Raw genomic sequence first — 21664 nt, forward strand, 5'->3', positions numbered from 1 at the left:
ATGTTCTCTGTAGATACCTCTTATAGTGGTTTCCTAAAATTAAGCAAATTAATTTGTTTTTACAAATTGTGCCATCAGATGGCACTCTTCGCCAAACGTAGTAGCTAACGTACAATTTATATGCCTTGTTTTTACGATGGTGTAGCCTGAACACTTGAGTGAAAAACAAACAATCACACACGCGACTGAATACAAATATACACACATAAAAAACAAATCAACATGACACTTTATTTTTTCTTCAAATAAATAATTTACAGTATATACAGGTGGTGTGTGGCACCGCTTTAGTCCTACATACAAAAACAGACTGATGGCATCTCCCATTCAATGTTAATACATAAAAATGTTATCTTTCATTTTCATAGCATTACAAGTCTGATAACCTCTTTTACCATCAAGTTAAAACCAAGTAAGAGCTAAGTTAAAGAGAACAGAAACATAAAGTGCTTTTATAACAACAACACAAACACTGCAATTCACACGTTTCCTACGTATTATTTAGTTACCTTTATGAACAGGATATCTCCTTTTTACTCTTGTACCAAATTAAGTCATAATGAATCCCTTATCCTATGTTGTTGTGGTGTTTGTGTACACAATATCACTTTAAATTTAAAGGCAAAATTCACCATGCCCTCTGCTGTACCAAACAAATTTCAGCACAACATATTAGGCTATTTGCTAAATCAACAACTCACAAACGTTTATACGTCACATTACGCATTTAAATCCAAAAAGTACTGACGACAACCACACCTAAACACAAATGTCACTACAATCATTTTTCAAATTTCTCTTTAAAGCCATTGACTGCACCAAACACGAGCTTTCTTAGCAGTAGTAAGGCTCACAAAACTTTACAGTGTAAGAATAAATTACCATGAAGCAATTCTGTCTCTCAAAGAACTATTTAAGTATTAATAATATCTAACCATAATTTTATAGTTTAAGCTAGTTATTTAGAGAAAACGTAAACATTTTAAGAGACGAGTGTGACAGATGTTCTTAGAAACTGGACATGGAGGCCACATGCAGGTGTGATCTGGGCTTCATTTACAAAGATCTTTCCAAAAGTCTCTTTAAAACTATGATGTTACCAAGGGTGAAGTTAGTGTGTTGTTTCCAAATCAGCCTTGTTTGACCATTACTGTTAATACAGTTCTGTTTAAAATATTTGAATTACACTTTAGCAAGCATTTCAGTGCTTTATAATATTATGTTATATCTGCTAAATCCACAATATCTGATGTTAAATAATGTGAGAAATGACTCATGATATGAAAAAAAGTCTAATTCCATCTTCAGTATCCCCCCCCCCCATCCCTCAAAATAGTGGTGCTATGTAAGCATGTGTTTAGAGTGCCAATACTGCTAATGCTATTGACAATACTGAGTGCCAATACACATGAGCTAGCTCAAGGCTGAAGAGAAAATGTCCCCATTTCAAACTGTCACAAGAAACGCATGGCAATAGCTCCCTGCACTGAAGTTCATGCACCACACTGTAGTTAGCAGCACCTTCAAATATTATACACAATCAGGACATCTGGTTTGAGCCTAAATACTAAGAGAACCACAAAGGTCCCATGAGAAAGTGAAAGAGAGAGAGAGAGAGAGAGAGAGAGAGAGAGAGAGAGAGAGAGAGAGAGAGAGAGAAAATTCAGCTGTATGGGAGGGAAATTGTTGGCACCAGGACTTGTTCTTCGGCAAAAAGCCTCCGCCATAAATTCACAGATCTACTGAGTTGTGAATTAAACGGGGCCTACAGCACAGCCACGTCGACACCCTTTTTGAAATGGAGAATGAGGCTTACTCTTTAAGAAGCAGTAAGGATGACTGATTGATCTGCCTACAGGGCTTGTGGGTCCCATCTTAAACGGCAAGAGTTGTATTAGGAACTTGGCTCTTTCCTGGATATGTTGATTGTAAGGTTACATACTGCAAACTGACATGATTATTTTTTCAATGTTGTACTTTTTTTTTTTTTTTCAGAAGCAAGTGTTCTTTTTCTAAAAGACAACTGTGTCTTGGACCACAACATCAAATGGCTTGAATTTGTTTTTTGACTGAACAATAGCACTTACTTTGTAAACACAAAGTAAAGAGGGTAATTTTCTGTGCCTAATACACTCCCAATATGACAATGGAGAGAATACAATAAATATTTTCAAGATTATCACACCTAAGCAGTGTAGGTGCTGTTTGACAGTATGATTGACACACTGAAAACACTTTTTATATAAAATGAAGTAAACAGCTCTTGGCAGGCAGTAGAACTTCTTACTGACCCATGAACCACCAAACCAGAGCTACATTAGGACCCTGGGTGCAACATACAGCTATTAGGAAACACTACACACACACACATGTTGGTGCAGCTATCCTTATGAAGACTCTCCATAGACATAATGATTTTTATACTGTATGAACTATAGATTCTATCCCCTAACCCTACCCCTAAACCTAACCCTCACAAAAAATTTCTGCATTTTCAAAAAAACATCGTTTAGTATGTTTTTTAAGCGATTTGAATTATGGGGACACAGAAATGTCCTCATAAACCACATTTATAGCATAATACCCTTGTAATTTCCAGTCTGTAACCTAAAAAATGTCCTCATAAACCACCCAAACCCACCCACACACACATTCATATAATCACCTACGCAATAATACACAATTTGCTTACACACACACACTTACAGACAAACTATACAAAAGGCCTGGTGTTATGGCCTATTAATCTCCACTCTAGACAACATGTCAGACTTCCTAGTCTGGCCTTGGCCAAGGGGTTTCCTCTAGAAAGCTAATGCTTTTCCAAAGATAGAGCTTCTTCAAAGAGTGAACTCCTGCTGGCCCTCCATCTTTAGGAGACATTAATAAAAGCTCCTGTCATGTCCTCCAGCCTTGCTCCGGGAGACATACTTCACCTCTCACTTGGCATAAAGTGAACTGAAGCCCATCTCCAAACTATTCTTTCTGCAAAGGACCATCCCCCTCTCACTCCTGTCAGTAGAGGAGAGTTTAATCTGAGCCGAGTCTCAGGACCTCTCCGCACTGCCTTCTCCTTTGCTGAGCAGTTATGATCACTGCAGTTATGGGTGGAGCTGCAGAAATGCTCCTTCTCTGGCCTGATGAACAAACATGCATGGTGATGACAAGATGAGTCCATGGCTGAGATGAGCATGACACAAGACACACAAGAGTGAAAGCCCTCGGCAGAAACTTGGGTTTTAGCTGAGAAGCCCAGCCTCCGGTAGATGAAATGCAACATGGCGAGAGCAGCATTTCACATGCACACAGCTTCTTACAACGATCTATTACAATAAGGATGTCCAATGGGAACTACAGATAAATGGAACACAACTCAGTCCACAACTTTGCAGTAACAAGGCTGAAAAGGACAAAGAAGCTAATACCAATGTTTTTGGAGGCAGAGTTGAATATTGTATCTCTTTCAAAGAGATGGTACTTGTCCTTGTTTGAATGTAGCATTTTAACATCCTCAAAGGCATAGTAGGCAGCCAGGGTAAAGTTGATGTCCCCAGAAGATAGCAGGTCAAAAACACAAGATTGGAAATACAAATCCTCGACTGGAAGACGTTCTTTGCACTTGGCCATGGCTGACTGGTAGGTGAAGCCATGGGCAGGGCTGCCTGGCCGGCCCCTGCCTAAGCCATGGCTCTCTGCAGCCCGTGTTCTAAAAGTCCTGAAGTCAATTCGCTGGTTGGCAGGGCAACCATGCAGACATAGGTAAAGATCCTGGTTGTCTTGGTCCTCCACCGAATTCACCACCTCCTCTGGCATCCGCACTGCAAAGGTGAGGTAGCGGCCGACCTGCCGAACTACAACAGTGGTGCCAATGTATCGTGCCTGGATCTCCACGTGTTGTCCAGGCACCTTTTCTACCACACGTAGGGTGTTGGCCCCATGGCGGTCACCTCCATTCTTTGAACCATCTGCAAAAGCAGCTGGAAGCTCATCAGTCTCTGCATGGTACATCTTCTGGTCTACACACTCCTGAAAGTTCTTGAAGATGATTGTTAGCTGTGGAAAGAGGAAATAGAGTTAAGTTAGAGCAAACCATTTGTACGATTATTTCGGCAGTATAGAGCACAACAGTTCCAGCCCACTTTTTCAGCCATCTCTGTTCTAGAAGTGTTTTTTTCCGTCCATTTTTTCCATAGGATTACATGAAATCCTTCATAAAAGAGTTCTAAGCCATGGATTAAGCCAACCAGCTCCAAGTGGAATAACAACATTACAAACTTTGATTGCAGAAAAACTGTTGAAAATTGGACAAAAAGACAAAGGTACAAGGCTGTTAAGGCTACTTGACGTCTTTATTAAGGGAATTAACTATAATCCCATGAAGCATTGCACGTAATCAATGTAATCAAATTAAAAATGATAGAAAATATAAAACTATTGATTTATAATTGTTCATTATAAGTGTAGAACCAATAAATGTAAAGTGTATTGCAAAATATTCATATATATTCAAATATATAAGTAGTTTGAGAGTGTAGGGAGAATGACTCGATAGCATCATTCGGATCAAACCAGACTGCATCATCATGGCTGTCAACGCTGGACACTTTCACCGCAGTTTGTTTGCTGTGATTTTCTTATTAGTGGATTCAGGATCATGGGTAGTATAGTTCTTCACCAGAAGATCCACTATTAAACTATATTTTTATAAAATAAATTTTAAATAATGAAAACTGATGGTTTCAGCAGAAGCATATACCATTGATTAACAACCTTGGAACTCATGCTTGGTCTGTATTCAAAGGTTTGTAAGTTATCATTCATGATCAATTCCCATTTGGAAAAAATGAAAAAGAGATTTTTACTTCCAGAAGCAGACTGTTGCTATCTATTAAGAAGAATTGTTATTTTGTCCATAAAATATTGAAAATATAATACAACAATATAATACAACACACAGACTGCAATAATTCAGGAACTGAAAAATGACCAAAATACACATTTAATTGTAGAAATGGGTCATATTAAACAACAGCATTTTGAAATTGCAATCTAGACAAATAAGATACAAAAAAAAAAATGTGTACAAAAATAAATAAAAGTGCACAACGTTTTGACTTGTCTAAAATGCCACATTTGTTTAATCAAAACAAGCCAACAAAGAACAGCCAGGGACATAACATTTTTTTTAAGCACCACTGCATATGGCAAAAGATGGTGGCTAATTTACTGCATAACTGAGCCTTGTCTTTATTAAACCAGAGGATTGTGTAGTGCAGACCCTCCAAGCCCAGCAGCTTTCGTAATGTCACATTTCAGCAGCAGCTCAAGATACAGGGGGCCAATGTAAACGCACTCTGGAGAAACACAGGTCCAGTCTATGTTACAGCAGGCCTCAGTATGCAGACACAAAGACAATCCATTCATGCTGCTCAGAGCCTGCCTGTGAACCTCGGATTCAGCTCCAGGGAGTGGACTAGTGCCAGCTAGAGAGCACAGCCTGCACTGGGGCTAATTAGAGAAGGCTGCTCCTCTGACTCCTCCAGCAAGCTGCCATTAGGAGGCCAATGGGCTGCTGACACATACGTGACCTCGGGATGTCCAGGCTGCTCTGATCTTAGTGAAGAGAGGGGAAAGATGTGTGTATGTGTATGTGTATGTTTGAGTTGAGAGGACAGTCAGTTTAACCAAACCACCCAATAATCACTAATGGTCAGTAATCTGCCCCATTATCCCCACCCACCCAAGGCTAGTTCTTCACAGTACAGCAAGAGCTTGTTTAAAGCAAAGGGCCTATCAATAAACAAGGGATGTCTTGTTTGCACAGGTGTCATCTGCCTGCAATATTGTTTTCACTTTTGCCTTTGCTAAAATAACCTCTGAGCCACTGTCATTTATTTAAAAACAGCCAACTTAACAAAAATATCACTATCCCTTTCTCTTAGAATTTTTTTTTAATGGTGAATCATTAGAGGTTCTTGATGATGTAAAATTGGTCTGTTTCTATATGTGACTGAGTTAAAAGTTCTTGTGTTGTTCCTCCTATTCTCAGTGCTGCTCAACGGGGGCCACAAGGAAAAATGTCAACCACCGGTCACACAATTAGAGCAGTCTAAAGGACATTAGATGAAATAAATTAGGATTCTACAATCAGACAAAAAAACTTGGTAGTCCTTTCACCTTAGGCTCCACAACTGGCCAGTTCTAAGGCAGTCCAATGTACCGTAAAGAAAAACAATGATAATTTATGAGGTATGAGGGCCAACTAATGCAGAGAAAATACTGGCAGTTTCCTGTATGGACTGAGCACTTAGTTAAAACAACAAGGCTATTCAATCACATGCAAACAATGGCAAGGACTACCACAGATATAGTAACATTAGTCTTGGCAGTCTGAAAAAAAGGAGCTGGAGCCTGGTAACATTCTAAGTTATTACCTCTGTTTTACTGCTGGCATTCCCTTAAATAAATGTTTTATCAGACTTTCATCAGTTCTGTTGCTTATCACGTCTTCATCTGTTGTGGACCAGATCCAAATGTAGATCCAAAGTGCAGACAAGCGTCTGCACTCAAACTCCTGCGTTCTTGTCCCACTGGTGAAACCACACTTTCACCATTAACTAGTTCCTTGCTGAAACTTCTAACAACTATTTTTGGTTGATTTATGGTAGAGGAGAAGCTTGTGAATTGTTACCATAGACTGATGCTGAAATTACATTTGTGTATGTAAGCGTTTTTTTTTTTTTTTTTACCTTGCTAGTAGCTGTAGCAGAAGACCCAGGCACAACGGGAGTGTTCGTAACCTGCACAGACAGGTACTTATTGTGAATCAGTGGCCAGGCTCCCTCAACTTTACAAGTCTGAAAGTCATCGTTGAATGTGCGAAGGTGTGGGTCTCCAAAAAAGCCGCAATGAGTGTAATTTGGGGGTGAGGCGTGACGTGGTAGACTCCGCTCGTAGTGGCACACCTCTGGCCCATCCGAGGGTACGTGGATGTCTGGTTGGGGTGGTGGCTGGGCTGGGGGAGGGGGCGTCCGTGCACGAGGTTGGGTAGTGGGCCCTTCTTTGGAGCAGTTGTGTTGGCTCATTAGATCCTCTATACCATGTTGGGCTGAATGGTAGGCCAGGTCTCCCCGGCACGTACGGGCAGTGCGTCGGACACAGTTGTTGTATGCTCGCAGAGCTGTGCAGAACTCCTCTTCTGGGCCAGAGCTGGAGGTGGAGGCCCAGAACTCTGAGTTACACTTGAGGATCTTACACTGCAGAGTTGCTGTAAAGAGAAAAGATAGATAGCATAAACATACTGGCAAGAGCAAACAAATCTTACGGTAAGCTGTAAGAAAATAAGCATCAACTAGAGTAGCTGACAAAACTGATTTAGCTTTTGAATTGAAAACTAACAGTTAAAATGAAATAAAAAGATGTTGGAGAAAAATGTCAGATTTCTTTTACACTCTTAATCAAGAACAGTTAATTTTCATTTCCCATAGTTAATCTTTTACCCTCATTGCCGAGTGAAGAAAACACATTTTATGCACATTTTATCACTTTTTATATACACTCTAGGGATTGCACGACTACTGATTTTTAATAGTTGGCTAGTCGAGCCCATTAGTCGAATCAGACTAGTCATTACGTCATTCCACACCCAAACCACCGCAAAGGAGCAAACCGCATCCAGGTCAGAATAACACTGGTATTTTGGTTATATTTAAAGGCAAATTTGCATATATTGAAGGTTACCACAGCAATTGTGTCATCTTTATCAGAGTACCCTATGGAATGTTCTGAACATTATCAGTGTTGATACATTGCTATGCGCTTGTGCAATACAAATACGGAGAATGCATGAGATTATTGCTGATACATCGATACCTTGCGTTGTTGAGCAGAGTGATAAAGAAAACAAACACCAGTTCTAAGGTGCATTCTGTGTGTGCGTCTTTGAGTCTGACAGAACATCACACCCTATATTTGCACCTTTTCAGTGCAGAGCCACCAGGTTAAACACCCGCTGTATTTCTTACCGACTCGTTTTATAAATCACGAGGTTAGCAACTAGTCTACTTCAGACTGACGGTGTCAACTAGGTTAGATGTAGTCGACTAGTCTGCTGAACCCCAAATACACACAGTCATAGACTTTAAATTATTTCAGTACTGAACTTTAAATAAAGGTTAGTTTATTATGTTCTGTTCACGAATGCCAGTTGTGCTCCAGGCCCTTCTAACAACACATCAATTCTCTCTACATCTGGACAAAGTGAGGCTTTAATTTCATCAGTAATAAAAAACAACATTCCAAACTAAGTTCCAAGTTTCTGTGTTTTGCCAACTTCCATGAAGTATAAATGCTCTTAATGTAGTATAAAAAAGGCTGTTGTTGTTTTGTTGTCTTTTCAAAAAGAAATTTAACAAAAACATGAAAATAGGTCAATTAACATTTGTTGATTTTATGTGAAACTTTCAAAAATGATAATGGAATATTTGTATTATGTCTATATAACAAGGGAGGAAAAACAACACTTATCAGCTATTGTAATACAAAACCTAAAGCAATAAGCATCTAAATAGGCATCATTACAAAGTAATGAACTCTCGACAGGCTTATCTAACTTCATTACCTCACGATGAATGACATCACTTTGTAATAGCAAATGGATTGTGTGCTTTATTGAAAAATGCTTGACTGATTCCAAGATCTTGGTTAGATATATAGTAATTTCACATTGTATAAGGTGCAACTCAAATTAACAGTTTTAAGACAAATGGGAAGGAAACCTGTAAACTGACATTCACACAGACAAAAGTAAATTATTTAGAAGTGCTAATCATCTCATATCAAATTCACACACATTCACACCTAGTGCTCACTTTGCATTGCTAAACAGATTCTGGGGGTGCTTTTGAATAAAGCTCTGTGTGTGTCAGCCACCTCCTCTTAGGAGGAAGGGCAAATGCACATCTGAAAAAAAAAAAAAATCACTTAAAGTTTTAACAGAAGGGGGTAGCTGTTTGTGTAAGTGTGTGTGCGTGTGTATGTGTGAGTATGGGAGGGGTGTGCTCCTAGGACTCTGAATGAAGACAATGCAATTTGCCATTGAGAGCAAACCAGCACAGTCATAAATTAGCCCTGTATAAAGGGATTAGGTAGAGTTTCATCAGCCATGCAGGGCAGGAGAGAAGGACTGCCTTAAAGAAACAGGATCTCTGGAGAGAAACTGGCTCCAGGACCAATGGGTGGAACATATAGTAGGTCTCACCATTCCACAGGTCAAACTGGATATGAGATCTGTCCAGAGCAAAAGGCAGTAATCAAAGGCAAAAGCAATTTTAATCGCATTCCCCCTTCCTCAGATTGCAAAAGTTGAAATGAAGGTGGACGGCTTTTCAGTTCTGTTTTTTATGATTTAAAGAAGACCTATTTCATTTGATAAAATGATGATTTGCAATATGTGGAGGTGAGAGCATGGTCGAGCGTTCATCTGGAAAGAGCGTAAGCGGTAAGGGTTCTCACCTGAGATGAATTGCTAGAAATTGCTTGTTTCTGTGTTCGCAGTGAGAGATGGGGGAAATAAAAAGGGCCAGTCCTCAGAGTGTGGGGTGAGAGAGAGCGAGACAGACACCTGACGCTGTGTGTGTTAGATTTAAGCTTCTCCGTTATGTCTTATGCGAATGTGTTTATTGTTTTGTGTATTAAGAGACATTCTTGAGTTGGAATCGCCATTTCCCACTTTCTCATTCCACTGAACTGTTACACAATAGATTCGCAAAGACATGCCAAAACTAAAAATGTAACATGGTGCTTTACTCTAAAAACTAAGCCAAAACTTTACACAGTACAATTTTATTAGAAAGTTTTTATTTGTTCCCAAATTATTGTGCATATTTCTTTGTTGACTTTGTCGCACACCTTCCACCTACCAGCAACAAAGTGCATTTATCACCCGTCTGCTAAGGGACAATAAGCTAATTTAAGATGTCAACGAATAGCTCTTGCATGATCGGCTTTTTTTTATTAATGTTTTTATACCCCTTTTCTCCCAATTTGGAATGCCCAATTCCCACTACTTAGTAGGTCCTCGTGGTGGTGTGATTACTCACCTCAGTCTGGGTGGTGGAGGACAAGTCTCAGTTGCCTCCGCTTCTGAGACCATCAATCCGCGCATTTTATCATGTTGTTCGCTGTGCATGACACCGCGGAGACTCACAGCACAAGGAGGCTCATGCTACTCTCCACGATCCACGCACCACTTACCACGCACCCCATTGAGAGCGAGAACCCCTAATCATGACCACGAGGAGGTTACCCCATGTGACTCTACCCTCCCTAGCAACCGGGCCAATTTGGTTGCATAGGAGACCTGGCTGGAGTCACTCAGCACACCCTGGATTCGAACTCACGACTCCAGGGTTGGTAGTCAGCGTCAATACTCGCTGAGCTACCCAGGCCCTCGGCAGGTGGTTTTAATGTTGTGGCTGATCGGTGTACGCTAAAAACACCCCATTTTATGAGCATCGTGCGCTGTGCTTGTTGTAGTAGATAACAGAGAAAGCAAACATTCACTGTGAAGTGTGCAGCACCTGTGGACTATATATTTATATAATTAAATTGCAGCATTTTTGTGCTTTAATAATCTCACTGGGCAATATAACCAACGTCTTATCCGGAGGTGTGAAACTACTGTCAAAAACACAGAAAATGGAAAAGTCTTCACATCAAAATAAAAGCTTGATTCAAAATAAAAGGTTGACTCATGAAATTGGAGGAATTGCGACAGAAATATTTTACTAAGGTTAATTATAATGTAATATATTTACTGTTATAATAATTACATTAAAACTATAAATGTATCTAACAAACAACAACGCTATACATACTGAATAGACATTTTTATCAATGTTTTCATTTATAATGTGATGCTCTGTGCAGCACTTTATTTAACTAAAGTAAGACCAATGTTGTGTTTTAGATTATGCTGTGAGGATCTTTACTGAAGCACTTCAATTGATAAAAAAATGCAATGGTATGATGAAAAGTAATTGTTCTATTTTCAACACTTCAAGGAAACATGTAATTGATTTAATTTATTATTTACATTGATACAGTTTACTTTGTTAAATAGCCTTTAGAAAAATGTTCAATACCATATTAACTATTTTTTTGTGGTATCAAAATTGGTACAGAATACAGAAATTTTGGTATTGTGAAATCCTAACTGTGATTTAATTATCACATTCTCAAACACACTTGCGACCCATAATCATGTGAAAGTGCACATATCCAGCCCACTTTTAATGACAAACTTCCCGTTTGGTTATTTTCTGGGAACTCCTAACGTTTCAGGAACGTTCTTTTTAGATTCTATTTTCATAAACATCCGCTAACCTTCCCAGAATGTTGCAGAGAGGTTTTTGTGAGAACCTAATAAGAACCAGACACCACAGGCTTTTAATTAAATACGCTAATTATAATTACTACGCACTACGGTTATCTCTTAGAGAATTTTTTTGATTTTAAGACTATGTGACATTATTTGGCCCATTTATGAACCATGTTTTGCTACTTTTAAAAGTTCGTTTAAAGAGGCTTTAATTTGTCCCTCACAAGTTTAACAAAATAAGTATAGTAAAGGCATGTTATAGATGTTGAGAAAGTGCCAGTAACGGGGGTTCGCCTCCCCTCCCCCAAACACAACAGCACATCTCCGCCAGAACTTTGGGAAACACTGCAGAAGTGCATTAGAATCGAATCCAACTTTAGAATCATTGGTACGTTTTAATCATGCGGTTTAAACAATTGCTTTATTAATACAACTTTGAGAATCAACACTCCAGCGCTGCACATGAAAAGGCAACATTTAGCAATTCTTTGTTTTGCATCTTTGTTTTTATTTTTAAAGTTTAGATATAAAAACTGAACCATTTAGCGACATTACAATACCATTTCAAATCACTATTTGTAGGAAACAGCTTGAAAGCTATTTTTTAAAATAACAGTATTTACAAAGCACTATACTGTACACTGACGTAGGGCTGCAGCAACTAATTGATAAAATCGATTATTATCGATAATGGAAATCATCGGCAAAGAATTTCATTATCGATTAGTTGGATATATGCTGCAAGCATGGAGAAGCTCTGTCAGTGATGTCACTTTACAGCACAGTGAAAATGTGTTGCATGATGAAACTCATTTGAAAAACAACGGAGACAAGCTGAAGCGGAGAAAACACAACCCAAGTTGTCCAGCGCATGAGAGCACTTTATTAACACTTTAAAGAAGGTTATAATAAGCCTACAGTTTAATGTGGAGTGGTTGCTGCATCAGGTGTGTTGAAAGAGTGATTGTGCTGTTTGATGTGCTTAAGAGTTGTTTCTCTCCAACACATAACTTACATTTTACTGCTATTTTCTCTTTTATAATATGTATACATGTTATTAGGGATGCACCGATCCGATACCTGGATCGGTATCAGCTCCGATACTGACGTTTTTAGATGGATCGTGTATTGGTCCGACGAGCCCGATCCAAATCCAATACTGTGTGTTAGTCATGTTCGTTCCTGTAAAGCTCCAACAATGACATAAAAGAACCATAACAACACCATTGAAGCAGTTCATATGACTTGTGCATTTTATTCAAAGCCACTTGAAGACATGCGATAGCTCTGTGAATCACAAAAGGCTGTGTTTAATAAGTAAATGTATAATATGCACATGCAGCACCAGCACATTATAGAATGGTGCTGCTCTATTTACACACACACTCACGGCTATTTTTAGCCTTCACGCATTGCGCAACATTTGAGCGCTACTCACAAACAACATCTCAGATGTAGATGCTCAATAGTTCGATTCAATTATAATATGCATTTAGAACGGTGCCGGAGGTGCATTTTACCAGAATTCTACTGAACACTTAGACTGGAATTACTTTTAATTTTGCTGCAGCATTATCCAGTAGACTAGTTAACAATAAAGTTTTTCTTAATAGTTTGTACATTTATATTGAAATAATGTGTAGTTAAAGGTTTGTGTTTCTTTACATATAATTAGAGGTATAGATATTCTAAACTGATTATGAAAAAAACAACACTGGTATCGGATCGGTATCGGCCGATACTGAGATTTCAGATATTGGAATCGGATCGGAAGAGAAAAAGTGGAAACGGTGCATCCCTACAGATTATGAATTCAAAATCAGGCACGTATTTCTGCGTATTTTGCAAAACTGCTTGTTTTTACCACATGCGAATTTCCATTAAACTTAACTGAGCAAGCGAGCGAGCGCATCCACATCAATCAAACCGATCGCAATGGAGAAAGGGAACGCAATCACTTTGATTAAACTCGTGCAACTTCATACCGCACTTTCAGTTTCAATGTAATCAATTGTGCAGCTTTCATTGATGTCACGCTGAGGTCAAAGTGTGCGGTTTAAAGTGTTTTAGATCGTTTCTCATCATGTAATCGCATGTAATACAAAGAGCACCGGGATGAGACTTTTCAGCGCAAGAGTGAATCTGCACTGTTTACAGATGATTGTACTATATTAAACTGTATATAATGCTGAATATAATGTATAATAATGCTAAGGGTCCTGATATTTGTTAGTGTTCCTGATAATGCCAAATGTAATGTCTGATTCCACCAGTAAATTTATGTACCATGGCAAACGTTATTTTACTGGATAAACATCCACATATTTGTGAAAAGAATAGATTAAGAAACATGTAATCAGCGACAATAGCATTTTAAAACCTACAATATTAATTGAAAATACTTAAAATGTATATAATTAGTGACCGTGTAAAAGCACACTGTATGTATCTAACATAATTATGAATTTTTCAGCTGGACAGAATTATTAATATTTCTATTCTGGGGTCACCATTGCCCTCTGCTGGGCTGATTTTTTGTTCCACTCCATCCCTGATGGATCATTTTACTCTTTAATGAACAGTACTTTTTGTTCTACAAAGTTTTACAAGTAATGAAAGGAACTGTTTTGCATATGTACTGAAAGTAATAATAATAATAATAAATTCAAACTTAACTTTTCATGATTCAGGCTTTGTTCAAAGTTTTGTGAGAGTATAGAATCATGAATTCAGTAATGTAAATCATTCCAAATGATTATGGCCTTTATCATTTTTGTTTTTTTTCTTCTTTATAATATTTTGATAAAATACAGGAAATAAAATGTCCGTTTTATCAGATTAATCGATTAATCGAAGAAATAATCGAAGATTAATCGATTATCAAAATAATTGTTAGTTGCAGCCCTACACTGGTGCATTTTATATGTAACTTTTACAAGACATAACTCGGTCATAATGACTAAACAACTACACCCAGCTGCATTTCATTTGCAACCAACAAATTGTGTTTGTCGGCCTTATTATACTGCTCTGAATGTTCGCTGATTTTGTTACAGTGTAGCTACTATAGGCAACCTCATTACTTTGACTATTAAATGCAAAGTGATATATACATACAGTATCCTCATTTTCCACCCCTAAAAATGTTATTCATTATATTCTTTATGACTAATCTTTTTCTTACCTGCTGGAAACAGACAGAGAAACACCACAAGGAACTTGCAGACTTCTAGCGCCGATGGTCCTGCTCCTTTCCCCATAACCATCCATCCAGCATGGGACAGCGCTCCTCTCCTCTCCCTAGTCAAACCAGCAAGGTGAAGGTAAGCGAATTAGACCAATGCTGCAATTTTACGCTTGATTATTAGTTGTTGAAGAACAGAATACTCCGAAATTATGCCGTCTTTCCTTCGCACCAATCTCGTTGCTTTTGTCATAGGTGTTCTCTGTGTTCACACATTCCCCAATCCTCCCTAGAAACGTGCCATCGATCTTCCAGTTTGCTAGTGCCAAGAAGGTGCAGCCTTCTGTGAAGTGCACCAATAAGAAGTCGATGTTTCGCCACCAACCCCACTAGTTTCAAATTACTCCTGAGATTTGAAAAGTAGTTTGCCATGTAGGCTGAGAACCCATGCAATTGAGTATATTATTTGTTATTCTTTTACACATAGTATAATAACAAAGTCTGAATAATAGCCTACTTTCCAGCATGGTGCATGCATGTTCAATTCTGACAAACTCTTGATAGTAGGCCATGTTTGAATCAAGGTAAATGTAAAGAGCCTTCATCATTTTCATTGCTTAACAAATCAACAGTGCAATTGATAACATTCACTTGTCACTCAAAGATTATTTCACCCATTAAAGGCATATGAATTCATGAAAAGAGAGAGAGGGCATGCTAAAATAAGTTATGTATCATGTTAAATGATTATTAACACTGACATTGAAATTTATCCTTCATTAGAAAACTGACCAGTGGTTCTAAACCTTTTTGACTCCAAAGCCCTGCACTGTAGGCTACAAGACAATATTCGAAGGAACCCCAGAAACTAGGAGTGTTGATAGATTAAAATACTTAATAACAATTAATTTTGGCATTCCAGAAGTTTCCAGAACAAGCAATTTATTGTAGCCCTACATCTCAATTTTTTAGCTATTTTAGCATTAGTTAGGTTGTAACAATATAACTCATTTTAAATTAAGTCATCTTGCGGCCACCTTGGGAGTTTGCTAAGCTGGTTGAGAACCACTGCACAAGACCAACAACAAATTGATTTTAGGGAATGCATGGGATGAGCGAGATGCTTCCATGTCTAATCCAAACCTATATTTCAAATCAGAAGTGGAAGTGAAGGCCACTCCACTTGCAACACCATAATTCATGCCCACCTGTGACATGTATAGGGTTATCTCTGTCAACATACTAAATGCCAACCTCCAAAGCCAACCATATTTAACAGGAGTTTATTCTTCCAACAATATATTGTAGTATTGCAGGAATTGCGGGCTGTGTCCCATGCCAATCTCTATAAGATAACCTACTATAAGTAATGTGCATTATACTGTATGTCTTATAGAAAATCTAAAATGTGCTGTAACATTAGTCAAGAGATATATTCAGGTTTGTGTCGCAACAGATTTCCTTCATGTACAGTCTGCCTGACAGGTCGATTTTCCTTTTTAATATGTTGCATTACTAAAGAATGCGAAATGTGTATATAATACACATATTAATACTAAAACACATATAATACTGTTAAAACATACTGATATGACAAATTTTTTTATGTGCATGTGGGATGAGGGATGCTGCCCATCTAAAACCATAAAAGCTTTAATCAGTGTAAAGATACTATCCACCAAGAATACAATAATGTTTCAATAATGACAGAATTTGCTCAAAGTTCTTGCTGAAATCTTAACAACTCGGGCATTATTTGAAAGGGCCTACAGATGAGGAGAGAATGTGGATATGTTATAAGCTATGGTTGTGTTTTGAGGGATCAGCTGTTACAATCCAATAGATGGCGCTTGCACAGTGGTGGAGAATGAATGATATCTCCAGAGATGCGTTCTCGTCCATAGTTTCATTTATGGTTCTCTCATTTATAAATGTGAAGTCTTCATTTTCTGTAAAGGTTTGAGAAAATAACTTAGATGACTTGGATGGAGGTAGCCTCCTGCATTAAGCCAAAACTATATATGACATCCCATCTTTAATGAGGTAGACAATTTGGTTATTACAGATCGTGTCAACTCAACACCAAATATAGGCTAACCATATGGGAATTTGTTTGATTTCTAGATTAAACTGTTAAAATGCTACATGAGGTGGGCTACATAATATAGCCTACAAGCAAATCATTGTAATGTTAATATGCATATAACCTAAAAGTCTCACTGCCTCTCCTCTATTCTAACTAATTAACAAAACATTCTTAAAAATAATAAATACAAGCCTTATTTTATTTATTTAATCATTTTTGCCTAATCTTGAAGCAAAACCTTAGGGCCACTTGGAATGAGACGCAGACTTCAAAACTTACCATGAATAACTGTAAAAATGGCAACCCAATGCAGTTGTGAACATACATGTTAGCTATATCATTTGATAAGAGTGGTTGAAGATGACAAATCAAACAAAAGTACCGCTTCAATGTGTACGACTAATGCATTTTAAAAGAAGTTGTAAAGATATGACCGAGTACCCACCTTTTCGAATGCATGGAGCTCTTCAACTCTTTCGGGTTGAATTTCTTTGCGGAACCGGGATGAAGCTCGTGGGTCGAATCCGGTTTACAGCGTGTGCGAGCGTGTTTTGTATTAGTAATCCGAAATTCTATACATCGTTGTTAAACTTGAGGTAAAACACTGATGTCGACCCCGCATGGTGTCCCTATTCCGTACATGCAATATCAGATCATTTTAATGTCGAGATAGGTCTTTATCTAAGGACTGTTAATCTACTGGCGGTGTCTAATGTTATTTTCGTCGGTCTCGTAATGAAACGACGATCTCCGAATGAAGGTAGTACCCGTCAACCAGTTTAGCGACACATTCACAATAAAAAAGAAAACCTCGCAGATATTTTCGAATCAACAGTGTTCTTCATTTTTCCGCGCTATTCCCAAATTCCTCTCTGCTCTGGCTCCCAGGAGTTCAGTAGGAAGAGCCCTCGGGGCAGTACTGTTGATAGCGCTGGCTCGTTTCCTCGCCTCAGTGTTGTGAAATGACTAGTTTGAAAGTGTGAGACACAACGATCAGCGCTGCGTGACGCCGCTGCAGTCTCAAAACTCCCCTTACTGCCATATAGTGAATGCAGGGGCATCTCTGTAAAATCAAGCCTTAAATATACATGATCATGATCAACACGTTTGATATCACCCAAACGACTATTTTAATTCTAAACTAGGCTTATACAATTATGTATTATAGCACACAGACACCTATAGGCTACTTTATACACGATACGTGTGTGTGTGTGTGTGTGTGTGTTTATGTGTGTGTGATAACAATTAATTATAATTAATTACAGTTGTTATTACACATTGTTTTGTTACCGGCTACTTATATATATACAGTACTGTGCAAAAGTTTTAGGCACTTGTGAAAACTGTTGCATAATGTGGATGTCTTCAAAAAATAATATATCATATTTCAATTAACATCATACAAGGTGCAGTAAACATAAAACAAGCTAAATCAATATTTGGTGTGACCACCTTTGCCTTCAAAACAGCACCAATTATCATAGGTACACCTGGACACAGTTTTTCTTGGTTGTTGGCAGATAGGATGTTCCAAGCATCTTGGAGAATTTGCCACAGCTCTTCTATCTATTTAGTCTGTCTCCATTTCTTCCGTCTCTTTATGTAATCCCGGACTGACTCGATGTTCAGTGGGGAGCTCTGTTGGGGTCATGCCATCTGTTGCAGGGTTCCCTGTTCTTCTATTCTGTTCTTTTATATTTACAAAAGAAATGATTGGAAGTCTAAAATGTATATTTCCTACTGACACACTAAAGCTGAAGATATAAATAACCATCTTAAGATAAATGTTTTTGTGAAACATCTTATGTGCCTAACACTTTTGCACAGTACTGTGTGTGTGTGTGTGTGTGTGTGTGTGTGTGTGTGTATGTATGTATGTATATATATATATATATATATATATATATATATATATATATATATATATATATATAAAAATATAATGTAACCTATAACAAAACAATGTGTAATAACAATTGTAATTAATTATAATTAATTGTTATTACACATTGTTTTGTTATTCCTATTGTATTTAAGAATGGTCTGTGTAATAGTATAGTATGTGTAAAATGGGCACAGTATAAGTACATGATAACAAAACATGTCATACAAACTAATTGCATCACCTAGATTTTGTTTATTGTTGGGTGTAATGATGCAACCTCACACTAAAAACAGTCAACACACTGTTACATAATTAGACAATTTAAATGTAAGTGGCACAGATCCAGATAGTAACTCAACCTAGTAAGTGCGAAAACCAAAAATTGGCTGCTCTGAGTCATGTGCTGGTATACCAGAAGAGCACATGAGAATTGACATTTTAGAACCTTGAACAACCTGGCTGTTGGCAATCATAAATAAAAAAGCCTAGTGTTTGACAACCTAAAATGCACCTTGACTTAATATAGTTACATGATTGTGTACGCATTCTATTTTCAATGCTATGACAATGTCCTTATGAAAATTACAAATGCTTAAAGGGTATCACTTTTACATTGATCTGCTAGTTTCCAAAAGGATAGACTTCCACCCTGGTGTGAAGAGAATGGCTTTAAAACAGCCGGATGCTGGACATACACCTCAAACACAGCTGGTGTAGGACAAGAAAGAGTGGGGGTGCAAGGGCAAACAGAGGGTTTGCTAAAGCTATGTGCTCAGTTGATATATATTTGGCTGACATCTGAGTGATAAACCCTGCATTTGTGAAAAATATAACTTTTGCCATGCTTGAAATCCATTATAGGCATTAGCAAAAATGACAGAGGATGATATGTTCTGAAAGAAATTGTATGAACTGTACAGCATTAATTCCATGATAAAACTGAATGTGTCTCAAATAAAAAAATCATACCATATAAAATTAAACAGTGAGGAGAAAAACACATTAAGTAAAAATGAGAATTGATAAAGAATGCAATACAAGCCTGACAGAGACTAAACAACATAAAAGATGACAAAAATATATCAAGGCCACACAGCTACAGGATGCCACACATGCACTGAATGAAAAGAAAGTAATTTATTACATTTTGGCCCAACACAAAGACTTTGACTTCAATATATTTCAGCAGTCACTTATTCAGATATGAAAACAGATGCAATCAGTCGTAGTTACTACCACAAGAAATGAAGAAAAATCAATAAGGCCCCTCCCTATTTGCTACCCCTTGATTTCCTTTCATTTGCTTCATGACTGAATACTGACAGGGCCAATCTCATTATGTTTCATGTAATTCATTATAGACACTGTCAGTTTTAGGCATGAACCAGAGGTGAGGATGGGATTTGCCAGAGAGTGAGCCATTACAGCCAGTAATTATGGGAAGAAAGCATGGGATCCTTATGTGGGTGAAAACCATTAATTTTCCAATTTGTCTCGTGAAAAGGCGAAGGATTGGGCACAGTCTGGTAAAGCACTCAGATCTGACCGATGTTTATGTTTGTGTAAGAGGCTGCTTTAAGGACACTTTGAGGCATGGTCACACATTTAAAAAGACCACTTACAAGAATGCCACAAGCATGATCAAAGGAAGGTTTATCTAATTTCTATTGTGTTGTGTGTAATTAGGCAGATAAGTTTAAAGAATGGCTGGGCTAACTTTTCCCTTTTGTTAGGGTGTACTTCACTTTATCAGCATTTATGTGGGCTTGTGAATATCCACACTAGCTCTCTAAACGGCAGTTTGAAGAATTAAACAGGGCTATCTATCTGTCTATCTATCTATCTATCTATCTATAGCTATCTATATATATATATATATATATATATATATATATATATATATATATATATATATATATATATATATATTTTTTTTTTTTTTCTCTAATAATGGTAATAATAATAAGACTTTAATACTGTTTTTTTTAATTTTTCATTTGCTTGAATAGTTTTCCGACAGAAATCTCACACTGTTTGTAAATAGGAGTATACATGATAATACACACAATAGGTTTGCTTTATAAACATTGCTGTATTTCATCTGTGGAATCTTATTGCTTCTCATAAATTCAGGCTATGACAGAACTGATGAATTCCGGTTTGTTTACATTCTCAGTCAGCCCTGTTTTTGCTTGAGGAACATTCCTTTTAGTTATGTGTTGTACAGGACCTATTTTGGCAAATAGATTTGTCTCACTCATCAACAATTGTAATCATATGACTCACAATAGCAGAGAACAATTATCATGACATGACCTCGATCAGACATATTGCATTTAAACCAATAACGTAGGCTGTTCTGTATTGATATTATTTTTATTGATCCTTTTTAAAAACACAGAGTTTAAAAACACATGCTCTGAGGCAGTAAAGAGTAGGACCTATTTGTAAAGGCAATCACACATACCGTATGTTCACAATGACAAAATTTCCCCTTTTCCATTCTCTTTTGCACAACAATTGCTTCTCACAGAATGAGAGTCTGATAATTCAAAATTACTCTCACCAACTTCAAGCAGATTGACTTGAACGCCAGACTGACCCTGTCGTAAGTCATTCCCTGCTGATAAGGTACAGTGATTCAGCAATAAGTAATAATAAATTAAGCCAAAGCATGTCGTAGACAAAACTCCAAACAAATATGTCAAAACTGCCGACTAGGAACACCCCCATCTGGGATTGCTGTGCCAACTGAAATAACTACCTTCATTTATCTCTTTCACCCACAGTGCAGATCAGGATAATCCCTCTCTTTTAGACTTCATGCATAATGCATCAAACTAATCCTCAAGAATGAGTGGCAGGTGACTATAATTACTTAGGTATGACCGCATCTAAAAAACTCAGGGTTCCAATTGTCTCATTATCTCAAATGATCATTATAAATTCTGATTGTAACATATTCAAATGAAGTGAATAGCTATTAATTATGCACTTCCCATGGAAATCTTGGATCACAGTTGTCTATGAGAAATGGAAAAGGTTATCTGTGTGAGTGGCAGCATGATCAGTTGGGAAAGAGTGAGAAATGTCTTTACCATCCTTTGAAAAGGATCCCAGCTCAGC

The 21664-nt window shown here is 37.6% G+C and overlaps 1 protein-coding gene across 1 annotated transcript; it reads right to left on the minus strand.

Moving 5' to 3' along the window:
* Positions 1 to 208: 208 nt before the first annotated feature.
* Positions 209 to 17608, minus strand: rgma (repulsive guidance molecule BMP co-receptor a). The gene is made up of 4 exons (XM_051723813.1): positions 17096 to 17608; positions 14565 to 14680; positions 6750 to 7267; positions 209 to 4053 (listed from the first exon to the last, which is right to left on the minus strand). The coding sequence occupies exons 1-4, from the start codon at positions 17107 to 17109 to the stop codon at positions 3352 to 3354; spliced, it is 1350 nt and encodes a 449-aa protein (XP_051579773.1). The 5' UTR covers positions 17110 to 17608; the 3' UTR covers positions 209 to 3351.
* Positions 17609 to 21664: the final 4056 nt, after the last annotated feature.

Source organism: Myxocyprinus asiaticus, chromosome 18 (genome assembly GCF_019703515.2).
Source record: "Myxocyprinus asiaticus isolate MX2 ecotype Aquarium Trade chromosome 18, UBuf_Myxa_2, whole genome shotgun sequence".
In the NCBI taxonomy this organism is placed as follows: Eukaryota; Metazoa; Chordata; class Actinopteri; order Cypriniformes; family Catostomidae; genus Myxocyprinus; species Myxocyprinus asiaticus.